The 20,772-nt window shown below is 35.2% G+C and overlaps 1 protein-coding gene across 1 annotated transcript in view; it reads right to left on the bottom strand.

Annotated features, from left to right (window-relative positions):
• Positions 1–10,882: 10,882 nt before the first annotated feature.
• Positions 10,883–20,772, bottom strand: part of TRHDE (thyrotropin releasing hormone degrading enzyme) — a 647,634-nt gene continuing 637,744 nt past the window's right edge. Inside the window, exons 18-19 of the mRNA XM_007952466.2 lie at positions 16,920–17,001; positions 10,883–11,026 (exon numbers count right to left, since the gene is read on the bottom strand). Of these exons, the coding sequence (XP_007950657.1) occupies positions 10,883–11,026; positions 16,920–17,001 (226 nt within the window). The remainder of the gene's footprint in view (positions 11,027–16,919; positions 17,002–20,772) is intronic.

The raw sequence follows: 20,772 nt of genomic DNA, 5'->3' as shown, positions 1-20,772 counted from the left end.
GACAAGCACCACCACCAGCTCCTGCATCACTGGATCAATGACAAATGATGGAAAACACCTGCTCATCCCACCTGTAGTTCCTCCTCATGACAGACACCCATGCCCACATTCCCACTTGTTATTCCACCAACACAGAGATAGCTGGAGCATGTCCCAGTGCTGCCAAGCTAACAAAAAAAAAAACACCTTTCCCACCCTTCTGGACATATTGAAACAAAACTAAACAGAAAACCAGGGTGAAACAAGCTAACACATAACCATCAAATAAAAACAACTTCAAAATGTCTTAGAGACAATAGAAAAATTCAATTCAAACAATGATATAGAATAAGTAAATGGATGTAACTGGACAAAATAAAAAAAATAGGAAAAGTTTCTGAGGAAGAACAGGTAACAGAAATATCTGATAAGGAATTCAAAAGATCAAGCATATATATACATATCTTCCAAGAGCTTGAGGAAATCATAAATAAAAGCAAGGAGAAGACAGACAATACCCTAGAAGAATTCAGGAAAAGAACACAAGGACAAATTGCCAAAATGAATAGACAATTAGAAATACAAAAACAGCAATTGGAAATCCAGAAGATAAACACTGAAATACAGAGATAGGTAACACTCTGGAAGGACAAAAGAGTAGAATAAAATTGGCTGGAGAATGCATTAGCCAGCTGAAACACAAATCCCTTTATACCAGCTTGTGAGGAAAATTCCAGAAAAAGATGGAAGAAAAAGGAAGAAAACATGAATTATATGGGATGAAATCAAGAAAAATAACTTACATGTGATTAGAATTATACAACAAGAAGAGAAAAAAAAAAAAAGAAAAGAAAGAAAATGGTCAAAGATCTGCTAACAGAAAACCTCCTCAATATTATGAAAGATGAAAAGATATACATCCAAGAAGCTCAACAAATCCCCTACAGGTTAGATACAGGTTAGAACACAAGAGAAAGTCACTAAGACATATCATTATCAAACATTTGAAAATCAAAGACAATGAAAGAATCTTGAGAGCAGCTTTGGAAAAATGAAATGTTACCTACAAAGGACTACCAATAAGAATAAGTTATGATTTCTCAGCAGAAACCATGCAGACAAGAAGGCAATGTGATGACATATATAAAACCTTGAAAGAAAATAATTGCCAACTGTGAAATATATCCAGCAAAACTATTCCTCAAACACGATGGTGAAATTGGGACATTTCCAAATAGAAATTAAAGGAATTTTTAAAAACCAGGTAAGCCTTACAAGAAATAGTAAAGGAATCCTTCAGATAGAAAATGAATAGTGGAAGAAACAACCTAAGTGTTGTTAAGACACATGACAATACCACAGAGGGGACATCAAGCACAACTGGCATAACATACTACACAAAAAAATTGTTCCACATCCTACTTTGGTGAGTAACAACTGGGATCTTAAAAGCTTGCAAGCAGCCATCTAGATGCAACAATTGGTCCCTCCTCTTCAAGAGCAAAGAAGAATAAAGAAAACCAAAGACACGTGGAAACAATTAGTCCAAATGACTGGTACACCATGCAATCCTTAGCCTATACAACTATGAGACCAGAAGAACTAAATAGTGCCCAGCTACTGCTGTCAACCCCTCAGAGGGGGATCAATATAGGAGATCCTGGATAGAATGCGAGAACAATGTGGAACAAAACTCAAAATCATAACAAAAAAAGGGGAGGGACTGATAGAGCCTGGTGGAACCCCTGAGACTATGACCCCTAGCTGCCCTTCAGGTCTAGAATTGAACCCATTCCTGTGGCTTCCAGCCAAACAAAAGACAAACATATGAGCTGAACATTTACATTAGGTAGACACACTCCTTGAAGAGATCATTCATGGGTGAATAGAACGGCTATGTATGCACAGGGAGACAGGTCAGAGGGCAGGAGTGCATGGGAGGGAAGGCCACAGGGAAAAGGTAACTATGGGGAGGAAGTGGGAAGAGAGCTGTTTCATTGTGGGAGATTGTAGTCAATGTCACAAGAAAGTGTATGTGAACTGCTGTACAAAAAATGAATTTGCTCTATAAACTTTCACCCAAATCACAATAAAAATTATTAAAAAAAAAAAAAGACACATAACAATACCACCAAAAACCAACATAGAAAAAGAATTCTCAAAACTAAAATAAGCTCATAGAACAGAAAATAAAGAACCAGAGGCACCAATCTGTAAATGACAAGCACTACATAGCAAAAAGAATAAATAAATGGTTTAATTACAGATATTCCATATGGACAGAATTCAGGAAGATTTCAATATAGAACAGACTATTCTAAAATAAGTAAGATAAAAATTTACTACAGGGTAACCACAAAGAAAATAATTGTACAAACCAAAATGAGGAATAAGAAAATTACAAGGACTTAGTAAACTCAAAATCAACAGCAATGAAGAAATGGAAAAGAAAACATGATAATAAAACAAACCTAACACAGAAAAACATTCACAACACAGTAACCATCAATACCACAATAAAAAACACAACAGAATGACAGAAATAAATTCCTACCTACCAGTAATTACACTGAATGTGACAAGATTAAATGCACCAGTCAAGAGAAGGAGAGTGGAATAATGGATAATAAACAAGATTCATCCATATGCTCCCTACAAGAGACTCACCTTAAACACAAAGATAAAACTATGTTAAAAATCAAGAGCTGGAAAAAATATATCAAGCTAATGGCAACCATAAAAAGCAGGAGTGGCAATGTTAATTTCTGATTAAAAAAAGACTTCAAAGTGAAAACTAGAATAAGGAATAAGGAAGGGCAATATATGATGATAAAAATTTCAATTGACCAAGATAAATATATAATAAATATTTATGCATCCAATGAAAGAGCTCAGAAGTACCTATAGCAAACATTAAGAGAGTTGAAATGAGAAACAGACAATTCTACAATAGTAGTTGAAGACTTTAAGACACTGCTTTTGATGAAGGACAGAACAACAAGCAAGAAACTCAACAAAGATAGAGATCTCAACAGCACAATCACCAAATTGACCTCACAGATATATACAGAGCACTCCACCCCAAAACACAATCCACATTCTTTCCCAGTGCACATGGATAATTCTCCAGAATAGATCGTATAGTGGGCCACCAAACAAGCTTCAATTATTTTAAAAATATCAAAATATTACAAAGCACCTTCTTGTGTCATGAGGCTATAAAATCAGAAATAAGGAGACCAGAAAAAAAAAAAAATTAAAAACTATGAAAACTAAATAACACACTGGTCAAGAACTACTGGTAACAGCAGAAATAAAATGTGAATTTAAAAAAGTTGCTAGAAAAAAATGAGAATGAAAACACAACATACCAAAACCTTTGAGATACAGCAAAAGGTATACTCAGAGGTCAATTTATAGCAATAAATGCACACACAAAAAAAGAAGACTGACTCAAAATCAACACCTGAACCCAACAACTCCAACAATTAGGGAAAAAAAAAAAAAAAGAGCAATAAAAGAAGCTTAGTTTCCAGAAGAAAGGAAATAGTAAAGATCAGAACAGAAATAAACAAAACAGAAAATTGGAAAATATTAAACATACTAGAAACTCACTCTTCAAAAAGATTAACAAAATTGACAAACCACTGGAAAATTTAACTAAGGATAAGAAAGGGAAGATGAAAATAACATGATTAATAAATGAAATGGGTGACATCTCAACAGAAACAATTGAATTAAAAAGGATAACAATTGAATACTATGAAGAACTGTATTCTAACAAATTTGAAAACCTAGAGAAAAAGGAGCACATTTCTATAAATACACAACCTATTTAATCTAATACAAACAGAGGTAGACAATTTGAACAGAGCCATAACAAAAGAAGATTTTGAGCAGGTCATTAAAAAAAAAAAAACAACTCCACACACACAAAAGTCCTGACCCAGGTGGCTTCACTGAAGAATCCAATCAAATGTTCAGAATCCTATCAAGTGTTCAAAGAGCTGAAAATACTTGTTCTATGCTCATACTACTTGTTCTACTCAAACTATTCCAGAACACAGAAAATGACAGAATATTCCCAAATTCATTCTATGAAGAAAGCATAATCTTGATACCAAAACCAGGAAAAGATGCCACTAAGGAGGAAAACTACAGACCAATATAGCTCATCAATATAATGCAAAAATCTTCAATGAAACCCTAGCCAACAGAATACTACACTAATAATACACGATGACCAAGTGGGATACATACCAGGTATGCAAGGATAGTTCAACATTAGGAAAACAATCGATGTAACCCATCGCATACATAAAACAAAGGAAAAGAACCAAACAATGATATCAATCTATGCAGAAAATGCATTAAAAAAAACTCTCAGCAAAATGAGAATAGAGGGAAATTTCTTAACATAACAATGAACTCCCTAATAAATGGCATATGTGCAAAAACAACACCAAACATTATTCTCCATGGAGAGAGACTCAAAGCAACACCCTTGTGAAAGTGAATCAGACAAGGATGATCACCTCTGTCACCACTTCTATTCAACACTGTATCGACATTGTATTGGAAGTTTTAGCCATGGCAATGGGCAACAAAAAGTATAAAAAGCATCAAAATTGGCAAAGAAGAAGTAAAACTATCTCCATTTGCAAATGATATGATCCTATACATAGAAAACGCAAGAGAAACAACAAGAAAACTACTGAAAGTGATTGAAAGATTAGCAATGTGGCCGAATAGAAGATCGTCATACAAAAATTAATTGGATTTCCCCTTCATCAACAAAGGAATCTCTGCAAAGGAAAGCAAGAAAACAATATCATTTACAATAGCTACAAAAAATATAAAATACTTAGGGATAAATCTTACCAGGGACATAAAAGACCTATAGAAAGAAAACTACAAAACACTATTTAAAGAAATTATAAGAGATTTACATAAATGGAACAACATACCTTGCTCATGGATAGGAAGATTGAACACTGTGAAAATGTCCATACTGTCCAAAGCAATATATTCAATGCAATCCCATTCCAGATTCTACCAACATTCTTTAAGGACATGGAGAAAACAATCACTAATTTTATATGGAAAGAGACCTTGAATAAGCAAAGCACCATTGAAGAAGAAAATGAAGAGGTCTCACATTTCCCAATCTCAAAACCTACACAGCCACAATAGTCAAAACAGTCTAATCTCTGTACAATACACACGTAGACCAGTGGAGTAGAATGAGAACTCAGAAATAGATCCATTCACCTATGGACAGCTGATCTCTGACAAAGGGCTGAAACACAGTCAGTGGGGAAAGAGATAATTTCTTCAACAAATGATGCTGGGAAAACTGGATATTAATTTGCAGAGAAATGAAACAAGATCCATACTTCATTCCATATACAAAAATGAACTCAAGATGGATCAAAGACCTAAATGTAAAACCCCAAACTACAAAGTTTCACAAAGAAAAAGTGAGGGCAAACTTAGGGGCCCCAATTTCTGGCACAAATACTATCAATCATAACCCAAAATGTGCAAACAGAAGAAGACAAACTAGACGACTGGGACCTTCTTAAATTCTCATGTGCATCAAAAGACTTCTCCAAAAAAGTAAAAAGAGGACCCACAGATTGGGAAAAAAATATTTGGCTATGATATATCTGACAAGTGACTTATCTCTAATATTTACAGAAAACTTCAACACCTCAACATCATAAAAAACAAATAATCCAATTCAAAAATGGGCAGAGGACATGAACAAGTACTTCACCAAAGAAGATATTCAGGAAGCCAACAAACACATGAAGAAATGCTTGCATTCAATATCCATTACAGATGCAAATAAAAACAACAAAGAGATATCATCTCACCCCAGCAATTATAGCAAAGTCCAAAAAACACATCTGGCAAGACTGTGGAGATATTGGAACTCTAATACACTGTTGGTGGAACTGTAAAATGGTACAAGTACTATGGAAAATTCTATGGTGTTCCATTGTTGTTGTTGTTGTTATTATGTGCTGTTGAGTCAAACCTGACTCATAGTGACCCCTCCTTGCGTTTCTGAGGCAGTATCATTATGGAAGTAGATTGCCCCATCTTCCTTCCAAGAAGTGGCTGGTGGGTTTGAACCACCAGCCTTCTGGTTAGCAGTCATGTGCCTTAGGCACTATGCTACCAGAGCTCCTGGTGTTACATTAATAAGTTTGAAATAGAAATACCATTTGTTTCAGCAAGCACATACTAGAAATATATCCTAAATAGGTGAGATCTAGGACATGAATGGATATATTCACACCCAGGTCCACTGCAGCACTATTCACAATAACAGAGATGGAAACAGCCTAAGCGCCCATCAGCAGATCAATGGAAAGCAAACTGTGGTACATACACACAATGGAATATTCTGCAACACTAATAGTGAAGAATCCATGAATCACCTCACAACGTGAATGAGCTTGGAGGACATTATGCTGAGTGAAATAAGTCAATCACAGAAGGACAAATATTGTATCAGTCCCTTATTATAAAGAGTCAAGGAAAGGTTTACACAGGGAAGGAAATTTCCTTTGTTGATTACCAGAGATAGGAGGGCAGGGGACAGAAAATTGCTAGCTAGTTGAGAGACATGTATTGATTTGAGTAATGGGAAAAGCAATATAACAAAAGTGTGTGAGCAGCATAATATCACTAAGGAAAGGGAGGATACAGAGAGGTGCACCGGAGGTATAGACAACAAAGGTAAATACTATTATGTACACAATACTGCATTATCAGTAATAACAAACATTAATCTAAGGGTGGATACACAGGTAGACAGGCAAGATGATCAGGTATGAGTAGGTGAATGGGAATATACCCATGACCATATGTAGGTTTGGCAGATGATTATTCCTAAATATGTATTTTTATGTGCTATAAAAATGTCTACAAATATAATAGAGCTGTTGTTGTTATGTGCCGTCGAGTCAGACACAACTCATAGCAACCCCACCTTGGGTTTCCGAGGCTGTATCACTACGGAAGTAGATTGCCCAACCTTCCTTCCATAGGGGACTAAGTTAAAATAACTTCTGAGCCACAGGCAAGCACCTTGAGGGAGTAAGGCACTGAACCCATAGGCCTGGACCCATGGTCACAGGGGACATCAAGCTCAATTGGCACAGCATCGTACACAAAAACATTGTTCTACATTCTACTTTGGTCATTAGTGACTGAGGTCTTACAATCTTGTGAGTGGTCATCTAAGATGCAACTATTGATCTCTCCTCATCTGGAACAAAGATGACTGGAGTAAATCTAATCCAGTATTACAGTTGTATAAAATTGCATTTTCACAACTGAGTCTACAAAAAGTTTTCTTTTCCCAATATTTTTACAGAATATTATTTTCACTGATTTAGATGGACAGCATTCTATGTGTGGTTTAACCATCTGTTACTACAGGTAGAGTTGATCAAAGGTATTTTAGTGAGTAATGCACATTATCAGTATTTTAAAATCTTGATTAAACAAGTTCAATAACGATAAAAAAGAAACTATAAAAGCTTTGATTGGTACAAATAGTTATTCTTATGCTGACCACAGTAAATGCTGATTTAAGTTTTCACCCAGTTGTTGGACATCATGCAAATTAGAAACATAGACTTCAAAAAAATAACGTAATTGTTGTAAATATATTTAATCAGGTATTTCAATGCTGTTTCAAGTAGTTGGAAAGTCTCCAACTAATGCAATGGATAGAATTATATTAAACATATTTTTATATTTCAGTTGTACAAGAGTTGTCCTGAGAAACTTAGGTAATTGTATCTGTCATCAAAATAACAACTATCTAATATTAAATAGCTCATGTTGTTACTCTGAGTCTCAATGTCCTCATCAAAGCATTGGCGCTAATAAAATTTATAATGTTTTTGTGAGTAGTCAAATAAAACAGCAGATGTAAAATTTCTTTGAAGATGAAATGCATTTTACAAATACATAGCATCACCTTAATAGCCTCATAAGATATTGCAGTTATAATAATTTCAAATTATTTTACCCCAGAAATATTAGCTATAATATAAAGTGAGCTTAAGCTCTAGCTAAAATCTGTTACTGAAACAGACTTAGCATTATAGATATTTGTGCATTTTAAAAACTTCAAAGATCACAAGCATGTTTTTAGGGAAGGAGTAACTTTGTAAAAATTGGAAAAAAAAAACCCACAACATTTTATTTACAAGGTAGCTAGAGATGTTGATTACCCAGTATGGAAACTAATTTAGTCCTTTTCGATTCAGACCGAGTTTTTTCTGTTATATACATATTGAAATAACAAATTTTTAAGCCTAGCTGTTGAACACTTTCAAACAATTTGTGATTTAATGCATGTGATTTGTAAAATCAGCCAAGAAGAGAAGATAAAAACTCTACGTAGAAAATAGAATTTTATAACTACATTTTACAGAGTATTCCAAGAGATATCATTGGTCATTTTATTATTTTGAAAATATTACTTATTTAGACAACTGAAAAACATTAAAGCCTGATGTTATTTCAACATCGGAAAGGATAAATTATTGAAAAATGTGTAAAACAAAACTGACATTTCAATGCCATTAATACCACTTCACTGTAAATAAGTACTGTATGAGGTATTGAACATTGTACATAATTATATGCTTAGGATTTGACATTATAGTTAAACCAGTTGTTCAAAGCCACTAAAATACTGAGAGAAGAGTTAAGATTAACAGTGGGGAGGAAAAAAGACATGTAAAGGCCCTTCTAACTCAAAGCTGGAAATGGTGATTTTAATCAAAAGAATACCACACCTACGAGGGTTTTCTTTTTGTTGTTGTTGTTGTTTGTTTGTTTTGTTTGTTTAACTAATTCATGACACAAAATAAAATATTCACCTCAGATTTTTCATCTTCTCCATTGTATGAATAAATGGTGATATAGTACATAATTGGAACTTGCATGGCAGTATGATATTTATTATTGTTATGTTTCAGAAGTTATACCTTAAAGATTTAATAAATATAATGCATAGCAATTGAAATTCATCACTTTTGATAGTGAAGTAAATTATAGATTTTACAATAAGCATTATCATGCCTTGTTAACACCACAAAGAGCATTTAAAATTCATGTGTTTAAGTTAAATGAAGTGCTGAAAATTAAAGTAAGAGTAATAGGTATTAATTGCTAAATGGATAGGAGTCAATCTTAGGTAATAATTGTTATATGGAGTAAAGAATTGCTTCTCTCTCCTGCACATTTTAAATAAACCTATGGTTCTAGTTTCCAAAATGTCTAATTTTTTCAGTATTCAATGATTATTAGAATTATATTTATTTCATTAATCAGCAAGGGGATGTTTAGGAGTAGAAAGCTGAAAGGAAATAGGAAGTTGTGTACTCATGACTTATAGTAGTTGTATTGATATTTTATAATGGCAAACTTAAAATACACTAATTTTGTAACAATTAAGGAACCTTTGGAGGCTGGCATACTGGGTGAAAATACCATTTCAAAATCATTTGTGCTACTTAACACACACCCATGAAAAGGACTATTAGAAATCCCCATGTAGAACAGAGTTGTCAACCCCAAAAGAAAAGCTTTGCACAATAACAAAAAGAAAGCCACTTTTCATTTTAACAAATGTCACAACTGGCATAAAAGGTCATTAAATACTAATAGACCCACTTGAGGTATGCTTGCTTAATGGAGGATTAGAATAACACAGATACAAAGACCAGCAAAGGAAAGTGTTTAACTTTCTAGACCATACAATATGAGATGAGAAAACAAGCAATATGGAAAATAAACACTTTCTGAGCATTGATAACTCTAACTTTACAGAATTGTTTTGTGTGATAGTAAATTTGACCAAAATCATGACAGACTTATGTAGATGCAAGGCTGCCAGGTTAACAAGAGAATTAGAAGAGTGCTTAGTTTATACTTAACTTTTGTTGGAATTCATTTGCATGTAGTAGAATAGACCACTGTTCAGGAAGTAGATAAAAATCCATTAACAGTTGAGAAACTAATCCAGAAATTTTCAGGAAGAATATTGTTGAGATAAATTATTTAAGACTTTTCAAAGTTTACATACATTTATAAAAAAGAGATAAATTTTCTTTGATCTGAAGTAATTTTTTTTGCACATGTGCAGTGTATATCATACTATTATACATTTTGGGGTTCCCTATGTACATATACATATGTATACACTATCTATATGCCTTTTTAAATGTATACATATCATTAACTCAAAGAAGCTGAGTTAGCAACACAATAATCATTGCTAGACAATCCAAGTGCTGAAATCAGTGATATTGATTCCTTAAAGGGCTGTTGTACTTCTTACATTTCCCAGAGCTGAGAATTTCCTATTTAAAAAGTTTTTCTTTCATTGTGACACTGATTGTCATAGATAACATTTGTGCTTTTGCATAATGCCCATTATAGATGTAACACATATTCACATACAACACTGGACATTTTAAATAAGCATGCTGGAACACAGGCAGAACCATACAACCATGCACAAAATATTCTGAATATGTTTTCCCAAACTGACTGTAACATTAACATGCACCACTATCATATTTGGTCCTGTACAGTGAGGAATGTACAGCTGAAGCAATCATGGCTAATTTCACTTGCAAAAATATCTTCAGAGAAGAATTCCCAGTAGAAAAGCAAAACAGAATGATTAAACAAAAGTTTCCCCAAAAACAAAAACAAACAAAACAAAACAGCAACAACAACAAAAATTCCTCCCACGCGTTAACACTGAAATTCTGGCCATTTTTCACGTAGCACATTTTCCTGATTTCACATCATGCAGCTCTTCTCACAAAATCCCCATAGAGCTGTTTATGAAAGACACATATTAGTGTCTCAAAGCTTTTCCCAGCCATTGGAAAAGCTCCTCTTGATAAAGCACTTTCCAGCGCACATTGGCTTCAACAGTTTCCACAGCTCGGGAGAAAGAAGCGGCAGCTACCCCATCATAGTTTTTCATGAAGTTCTTTAGCTGGAAATGGAATTTTTTAAATGGTAAGTTTCTGTGTCTTAAAATGAAGTCATGTCCAACATATGTGAGTGAGAATCTATATGAAAGTGTCACAGTCACTACAGAAGGCAATATGATAACAAATTGTGTCAATTAGGTGTGATATAACTGCTTTTGTAACTAAAAGGGGGGTAAGAAAAAAAAAAAAACTGGACATTAGAGTTTAAATAGCTCCAAATTCAGCTTCTTGTTTCATGAATAAATACTAAAATGGACATACTTGATTTATCTTTTCATAAGTCTGTGGCAAAGACCAGTTCTAATTAGGAAGACTATTGAATGTAGGAAATAGTCTTAAAAACTGAGTAGAAGGATTAAAGTTCATTTTTTTGTTTATACAGAGAAAATTATTCTTCTCTGCTCCAAATAAGCTTGACACTGTCCTTGACGGCAAAGAAGTAGCAAGATTATTGGGGAGTGGAAAAAAAAAAAATGATGCTATGAGACTGAATGATTAATGACATTGCAATCACCAAAGTAACTAGATTTAGAAAGAGGAATGTGGTCTCATTTAGCTAGAGAATATGAGCATTTAATAAAAACAAAGTTATAATTGTTGTATTTTGTCATAATTTTGTTGATATGATTTTCTTTGGAGAGTTCACACACTCTGGGAATAATCAGGGATTTAACTTCAAGATTAAATACTAGCAGTTCTTTTTCTGTTTCATTTGTTTTAAGAAACTGGCAACCAACCAACAATTGCGATGCTAATAGACAAATGTGAAAAATCAATTTATAACACAGAAACATTATGAGGCGTAATTAGTATGGAGTGTGATTCATCACATGGCGGGTGCCACATGGAGGACATGCTAGCGTTTAAAAGGGGGAAATGTAGTGCATCAAGATTAGTTTAGGGTCAGGGAGCAATGGGGAAAGGATTTCAGTGAAGTTAATTACACCTTTCTGAATTAATTTAGAAACTGATTCATGGATAGTTTAGTTTGTTTATGACAAAGCAACTGCTTATATGGTATTGATGAGTTTTCTTATCTGCAAAGTTTATTCTCTACTTTTCTACAAACCCCTGTTCCCTGCAGGATTAGCAATGGATAAAGATATTTCAGAATTCTTTCCATTACTGTGGTGCCAAAGCGATGTATTTACAACAAATGTGTAAAATATACAATCTATAACAAATGATCTCTGCTGTCTTATTAAAACTGATTTGATATCTGACCCAATTTACACTTATTAAAGAGAAGAGAAGGAATTGGGATTTATTGGCTAACTCCAATATTCCAGGCACTATGCCTCACGTGCATATCTATAACATGCCTGCACATAAAATTTCCCCAAGAAAGTCTAATGGCAGTACTTAAACCATATTTTTTAAATTTAGCTGATTAATACAACGTGTTTTTATATTATCTATAACATAATAAAATATAATATAGACAATATTCAGTCTGTATCTTTAAACAACATGAGACGTTCTGACCTTTGCTTTTAATTATGTATTTTCACTTATTATAAAAATATGACATAACAGTGGCATTATTTACATAATGCATGTCAATTAGTGGGGAAAAAAAAGTACATCTAGTCCTTTTAAAGTGTGTTCTGCATTATTAAATTTTTCCTTGGGCTGTCACTGAATAAGCCAGAGAGTGATAAATTATCCCTTGGCAGCTTTGACTTCTGCAACATTCTCTTGGTCTCTTTATGAGATATCAAACTAGTATGAACACAGGAGGTAAAACTCTTAAGTCCTCCTCAAAAACAAACTATGGGTTTGAATATGAGTATACTATTGACACAGGAAGAGGAGGTCAGATTATCCTGGAAGAGAACTCTGAAAAGATAATGTAACTGGTGAGTCTCTGGGGGTTCCTCTCTCACATCACCATTTAAGAGCACTGGATACTTCCCCTGTGAGCTCAGAGTGCCTGAGGTGACTCATATGCCCCTAAGAGCAGCTTGTTCATCAGAACACATCTGGTCTACTTTCCATATTTGGCATAAATTGATCTTATTCCCTGCGTTTCTCCACAGCTCCAATGGCAAACGTGGTCAGAGCAGCCATTTAACTGGGCCTGCAGGATGAGCTCAGCTCCTCACAGACCCCAGCCTCAGTTTAGAGGGCACAGGTTTTATGAAAGGCACCAGGCATTCCAATTAGCTTATTTCTTCAGCACGTTGGTAGGTTTTTTTTTTTTTTTTTTTTTTTAATTTATTTTTTTTGTTGTTATTAGTTTTTAAATTATGTTTCCTAAATATATATGCTATTTCAAGTTATTATTCAAACAAGTGTCAAGGGTAGTCACTTCAATAAAAAGACATTTTTTAACAAGTCAGAGTTGTTTGTGCTCCTTCTTCTTCCTAGCATAAGTTTCTAGGAATTATTTTTTTTTAATTTTCTCTATAAAAAATATTTTAGCATTTTAAACAACTCTGATTTTAGGACAGCCTAGACCCCAACATCACATAATATATTTCATTATTTTTCTAGTAAATTGAAAAACACAACATACTCTTAGTAACTATATAAATGACTAGAATTAACTATTGTCCAATTACGAGGTTTACATTTTCAACATTAAAACTGCACAAATGATATCTGTGATGCACAGGATCAATGTTGTTCTATGAAAGTGCTGTTTAATGGCTTCGAGAGGCTAGAAAAGCAGTGGCTGATATACTAGAAAGGACTGCTTGCTGAACATTCATATTGTCAAATGGCAAAGACCTCAGCAGTTCCTTGAGGTTGTACTTCCATGAATTTAAAATGAAGGAAATGATGGACTGTGGCATGGAGGAACACTGTTCAAATTTCTAGAGCCATGTAATCAATAGAAAATTACCAGTTTCAGGTACTAAAATGCAGTTTTGGGGAAGATATCGTGGAACGATATAAGTTTCGCTATTGAATGCCTCCAAAGCTGATGGCTATCACTGAAACCCTGAATGAGTTTTCAGAATTCATAAAGATGCTGATTCCCTTTGGATATATAAACCCTTAGAAATAAGAATATGGCATTGGGCACACTGAGTTCCTGCTTATGAGCTCATAGGTTATTAGAAAATGGAGAATGAATTTTCCTTGGCCCCTTGTTATGTAAGAAAGAGGGGTTATTGGTAATACAGATGAAACCCCTGACCCAAACAGTAGTGGTCCCCAATCTGATAAACTATGATTAGATGATGAACATATGAAAAAGCCGCAGGCAGTACTTGTTAAACTAGAAAGTCAGAACAAGTGGCTCCTAGTGAGGGGATTTGTTGCTCACTGCACTGAAAGCCTTTGTTGTGCAGTTAGCTATTTTGTAGATAATGGAATGAAAGCAATGATTTAATATCAGATGTGAAATTGAACTTTTCATGATGGGGCATCTTGGGATATCTAAAATGGCAATGAAGCAGATTTTCAAAAATTAACTATATAATTGAAATATGTAAAAAAAAAAAAGGTCAGTATATGATAAAAATAAATTAAATGTCAATTTAAAAGATGTATTTTTATGGTCTAGGTATTACCCAATCAAGGAAAAAGAAGAGAGATATACTGATTTAGAGGAGAGAGGAGAGAATGAAGGGGGAGGGTCAGGATTGGGGAGGGAGGAGAGGGAGTGGAGAGGAGGAGAAACAGGAGGGAAGGAAGAAGGAGGAATAAAGGCAGTAGGAGGGAGAAGTGAGGAGAAGGGAAGGGGAGCAAAGGGGGAGGAGTGATGAGAGGGGAAAACAGGAGGGTGGAGGGAAAGATATTTTACTTCTTGTATTCACTGCACAGATTGTGACTAAATGAATTTTTAATTCCCAGGTTATTGAATATAAAATCATGAATATGTCATTCAAATACAGAGAAAAATCAGAAGCCATCATTCATTTAATTGCTCTTCCTTTCTGTGTCGTATGGATAGGAAAGAAGTCTTGCACATTTATCTTCCCTGATTAAAAAAAAAAAAGAGTAAAATATGTGCTAGGACTTTCAAAATGAAATTGCTCAGTACTGGAAACACACATACAGGGATAAAAACTGAAATTCAAACCTTTACAATCAGAGACTTAGCTTAGTGTAGCTCATGGCATGAAAGAATCCAAGTTAGTGCATGGGGGATAAACACAGGAAACTGGGTAATATAAAAGATACTAAGAATGATGCCAGGGTTAATACTTCTTGGGAGATGCTACCTAATGTGATTGGCTCTGTGTTACAGCATTGGGTATTTCTGTCACTGAAAATTGAGGAAACCAAGAATCACAAGGCCCGCTCTGAGCTATACTTTATAATAGAGGAGAGCAGCAGAGGAGAGAGCAACAGATGTGTGCACTCCCTTTAATTTTAATCAATTCAAATTACCTATTACCTATATTTTGCTCTTACCCCTTCCCATCATCACACCCTTCTTGTTAGAGAGGTGAGTTACTGGTCAAAAAACAGATTACTTTAAATGTGGAGAGAAAACAGACAGGGAAGAATATAGGAAATGTTAGATAATCCACTTACTGGACATTAGTCTTTAAAAAATTAAATGTATTTTAACTAGTGAAATTCATTTGTGTTTGTACAATTTTAAGCAAACAGAATTTTAAGCAAACAATAAGCATTGCTGACTATGCCCCTCTCAATACATTTGAATTCATCAAGTTAGCACTCCAGAGAGCATGAGACATTATTATCATGACCAGTTATCTGGACAAGTATGACTGTAAATCAGGGGGACTAATTCCAAATTCTGTTGTTCAGCATTAACTTTGGTCCTTTGTATCCAAATGCAGAGTTATTGACAGGATTATTTTGTTCCTTAGTGTATCCTAAACAGGGTTCACAGAATCAACCAAAGAGAAGATGATTGGAACAAAGGTGTTTGGAGAGGTTTTGGGGTTCCTGTGTTTGAAAATCATTAGAATCAAATAGCTTTTGTGGGCAGTAAATGATCTGAGTAAAGTTTTTAAAATGGATGAGTGTCTCTCAGAGACAGCCTAACAACTTGGAAGAGAGAACCACTGGGCCTGCTGTCTCAAGACCACAGTATTGGGGGACACCAGGCTCAACTGGAACAACATAATACCTAACAATCTTGTTCTACAACCTACTTTGTTGAGTAGCAACTGGGATCTTAAAAGCTTTGAGCAGCCATCTAAGATGTAGCTCATGGTCTCCTCTCCTCTGAAGAGAAGAAGATTGAAGAAAACCAAGGGCACGTGGAAACAATGAGCCCTAGGCTATGATGGACCTCAAGACCAGAAGAACTAGATGGTGCCCAGCTACTGATGCCAACCACTTAGGAAGGGATCAAAACTGGAAATCCTGGATAGAGTGGGAGGAAAAATGTGGAACAAAATTCAGAAACACAATAACAACTGGAATTACTGGTTGGACGGAATATGGTGGGACCCTCAAGGTTATGGCCCTGGGCTAAGACTCACTCCCAAGGACTGGCTTTCAGCCCAACAGTAGAAAGATTTGCATGCAGAACACCCAACTCAGGGCAATGCACCCACCTATTCTATGGAGACATATCCTTTGGAGCAGTTGGCCATGGGGCAGCAGATGGGCAGCAACCACATGTAGGGAAAGCTGGATAGACAGGAGTGCATAACTAAGAAGGGCACAGGGATGGGGGGTCACTGGGAAGGGAGAGGAGGAGAGTGGGTTAGGGTTGGGATGGTAATGGGGGAGTGAAACCAAATGTACATGAACCATTGAATGTAAAATAAATTCTGCTCTGTAAATTTGCACCCAAAGCACAATAAAAAATAAAGAAAAATAAAATGGATGAGTGTGTATGTTTGGCAGTTTATAGGAAAGGAAAAAGCGTAAATCTTTTGGAAATAAATGGCTAAAGTAAATGTATAATTTCCTGTATTTATCAAAGAAAGGCATTAGATCTCATCTTAAAATATTTACCTCTTTGAGTTCTCCTTCAGTATTAAGAAATTCTGTAACTCCACTGATAAGTTTGGAATTCATAAATAATGCTTCTCCATACCTCAAAAGATGGGGGAAAAAAAAAAGTCTTAATGTCAATACAGGCAGTAATTTAAGGAATACTACTATAAAGGTATTTTAGAGTTCTTCTCAAAGCTTCCGTTTGACCAATGTTGTCTTGATTTCCATTAAGAACTGTGAGTATTCAAGGCCATTACTCTACAGAACTTCAGAGAGTTGTGGCTATGGGATACCATCAGATTCCATGGGATTGGGCTCAAGGTATTTCAGACAGATGTATAGGTGTTGCAAATGTTTACATGCTGGACTACTAAACAAAAATTTGGATGTTCAAATACACTCAGAGATGCTTCAGAAATTCGGCCTGGCAATCTGCCTCTGAAAAGTCACAGCCTGGAAAACTCTAGGGAGCAATTCTACTCTGCACACACAAGGTCCCTGTGAGTTGGAATCAACTTGATTAGCAATCAATAATAACAAGCTGTAGTAAATTAAAAACAAATAAAATCTTTTAAATATCATATTATGAGTTCCCACTATACTTTCAAGGAGCCCTGGTGGTACAGTAGTTAAATGTTCTGCTGCTAACTGAAAGATCGACAGTTCAAACCCACCAGCCTCTCCAAGGAAGAACAATGTAACAGTCTAGTTCCATAATCTTTATAGCTTTGGAAACCTTATGGGGCAGTTTTACTCTGTCCTCAAAGGGTTTCTATGAGTTGGAATCAACTCAATGGCAGTGGGTTTTGGTTTATTATACTCTTAATCCACGCCATGAGAAAAACATATTTTAAAATTTTCAAATTTAAAGCCACCAGGTTCATTCACTGTAACAAATATGGACTTCAGACAAAGGAAAAGGACTCTAAGACCAGCTTGGACATTATCAGTATGTTACACAGTCATAAGTGTGTAACTTTGATTTGGTCAATCATAAATGACTTTAGCTTTTGCCTTTTTTCATGATTAGAAACTGAACCAAATTTCTCAACAATCCTGCCAAAATATTAGCATTTTCTCATGTGGGTATTAATATAAAATATCTAGTTATTCATTTGTAATGCATAACACTTATGTAGCAAGAATAATTATGTGACTCATGATCCATGGCAAGGAACAATTTGTGTCAATAAGTTAGAAAAAAATTCTCATTTTTCTGATTTGTCTCTACTGTGCTAAGGATATCTATCAGTGAGTATAATACTCTCAGAATTAAAGTAAGTAAACCAAAAATAAGGCTATTGGTTTTTTGGAGCAATAGCTCAGTAACTGTTACAAGAGGTTTCCTAATGTTGCCTTTAACTATGTCACCTTATTTAGCTTCTGGAGCCTCAGTTTCTCATTTGTTAAATGAAGAGGCTGATTTGGGTGGCCACCCTGATTTGCCATAATTATAACACTGAACTATTCTTTACAAGAGAGTAAAGTAAAACCAAACAAATAGGCATTCACAAATAACAGAAACAATGATTAACAATCAGTCTGTGGTTACAGAAGTGGCCTAGTATCCAGGAATAAAAACAATTATTTTTCTAAAAGAGAGGAAATTGTTTTTGCTTATACTTTATTTATACTGTCATGTGATGATGAATAAAGTACAATCCTCTCTTTCAGTACTATCCTATGTAGCTGAGGAGCTAGACAGGTAAACAGATAATCTCCATTTAATGTGGCTATGTTCTGGGTGGTGCAAATGGTTAACTGCTAACTAAAAGGTTGGTGGTTCAAATCAACACAGAGGTGCCTCTAAAGAAAGGCCTAGTCATCTAGTTAAAAATAAATAAATAAATAACTGAAAACCCTATGGAGCATAGTTCTACTCTGACAAAGATGAGGTTATAGGAGTTGGAATCAACTTAACATGATGGCAACTGGAAATTGAGAAAAAGTATGATGATAAAGTTATATGCAGTATTCAGAAAAGTCCCTTTACCTAGGGCCTTGGGAAAAGCTTTAAGGGGATGACAGAACCTGGATTGAGTACAGCATGAATCTGAGTATCAGGGAAGACAGTAACTATAGTCAGAGGGCCAACATAAACAAAAGCAAGGAGGTGTGATATAGCAGTATGTGCAGACTAGTAGCAGTTTAGGAGCTCTGGTAGCATAGTGGCTAAGGCACTTGACTGCTAACCAGAAGGTTGGCAGTTCAAACCCACCAACCACTCCTCGGAAGGAAGATGGGGCAATCTACTTCCGTAGTGATACTGCCTCGGAAACCCAGGAAGGGGTCGCTATGAGTCAGGGCCGACTCGATGGCACGTAACAACAACAACAACAACAAGTAGCAGTTTAGGATTAAGAGAGTATAAATTGTGAGGCTGGGAAGAGCAGAACAAGAGGCTAAGAAGTATCATACATAGACTTATTAAGGAGCTTAGATTTTAGGTATGGCACAGAACCATTAATGTTTTACAGCAAGAAAATGTTATACTTGCTTTTTAGAAAACTGTTTGTGGCAGAGGTTAGAGGGTGGTGTGCAGTGTGTACTTTGATTACAGAGGCAGTGAAACAGAGTGCTACTAGAGGAATACTGGAAAGAGATAAGAACCTGCATTATGGCAATGGTAGCAGGAAAAGAAAAGAAGAATCCAAGAAACAAGCAATAGTTGTTAAGAACTTAAGGGTTATTTATTTATGGCAAGGACAAAGGAAACCCTATGGAGATCTTCAGGTATCTGGCTTGGGCAATTACTGAATGGCCATATGATTCACTGAGAAAAGGAAGACAAAAGGAAAATGATGGTTTAGCTTTCTAGGCACACCCCCAGAAAGTTTCACAGTGGGCAACTGGATATCATACAGTGAAGCTCAGGTTCAATGTATGAGTTAGAGATAGAAGCTTGGAATGATTGAAACCAAAATAGTAATTAGCAACTAAAATCAGGGAATGCATTCTGAGAGGAAAAAGACAGGGCCCCAAGAATCCCAAAATTCATGCATTAGCCGAGAAAATGGAGCAGATGCATTGTCACAAAGAATGTTTCAAGGTCTACCCAAAAGTAGCCATACACCTACAGGGAAGACCAGTTAATACTACTATTATTCAAATTTATGTACCAATCACTAAAGCCAAAGATGAGGAAATTGAAGATTTGTATCAACTTCTGCAGTCTGAAATTGACCAAACATGCAATCAAGATGTATTGATTATTACTAGTGATTGGAATGCAAAAGATGAAAACAAAACAAAAAAAAAAACAATCACCAGTAGTTGGAAAATATGGCCTTGGTGACAGAAATGACATTGGAGATTGCATGATAGAATTTTGCAAGACCAATGACTTATTCATTGCAATTACCTTTTTTTCAACAACATAAATGATGGCTATACACTTGGACCTCACCAGATGAAATACATAGGAATCAGATAGACAACATCTGTGGAAAGAGGTGATGGAGAAGCTCAATATCTTCAGCCAAAACAAGGTCAGGAACTGATTGTGGAACAGATCATCAACTGCTCACATGCAATCTTAATTTGAAGTTGAAGAAAATTAAAACAAGTCCATGAGAGGCAAAATATGACCTTGATTATATCCTACCTAAATTTAGAGATCATATGAAGAATAGATTTGACTGATTGAATACCAATGACTGAAAACCACAGGAATTGTGGGATGACATCAAAAGCATCATCCATGAAGAAAGCAAATGGTCATTAATAAGACAGGAAAGAAAGAAAAGACCAAAATGGAGTTCAGGAGAGACTCTGAAACTTGCTCTTGAATGGAGAGTAGCTAAAGTAAAAGGAAAAAATAACAAGATAAAAGAGCTGAACAAGAAATTTCAAAGAGCAGCTTGAGAAGATA

The sequence above is a fragment of the Orycteropus afer genome, unplaced genomic scaffold (genome assembly GCF_000298275.1).
Source record: "Orycteropus afer afer isolate SDZICR_OR568_19922 unplaced genomic scaffold, OryAfe1.0 scaffold00339, whole genome shotgun sequence".
In the NCBI taxonomy this organism is placed as follows: domain Eukaryota; kingdom Metazoa; phylum Chordata; class Mammalia; order Tubulidentata; family Orycteropodidae; genus Orycteropus; species Orycteropus afer.
Note: the sequence above shows the minus strand (reverse complement) of the source record. Positions and strands in the feature narration are given on the sequence as shown.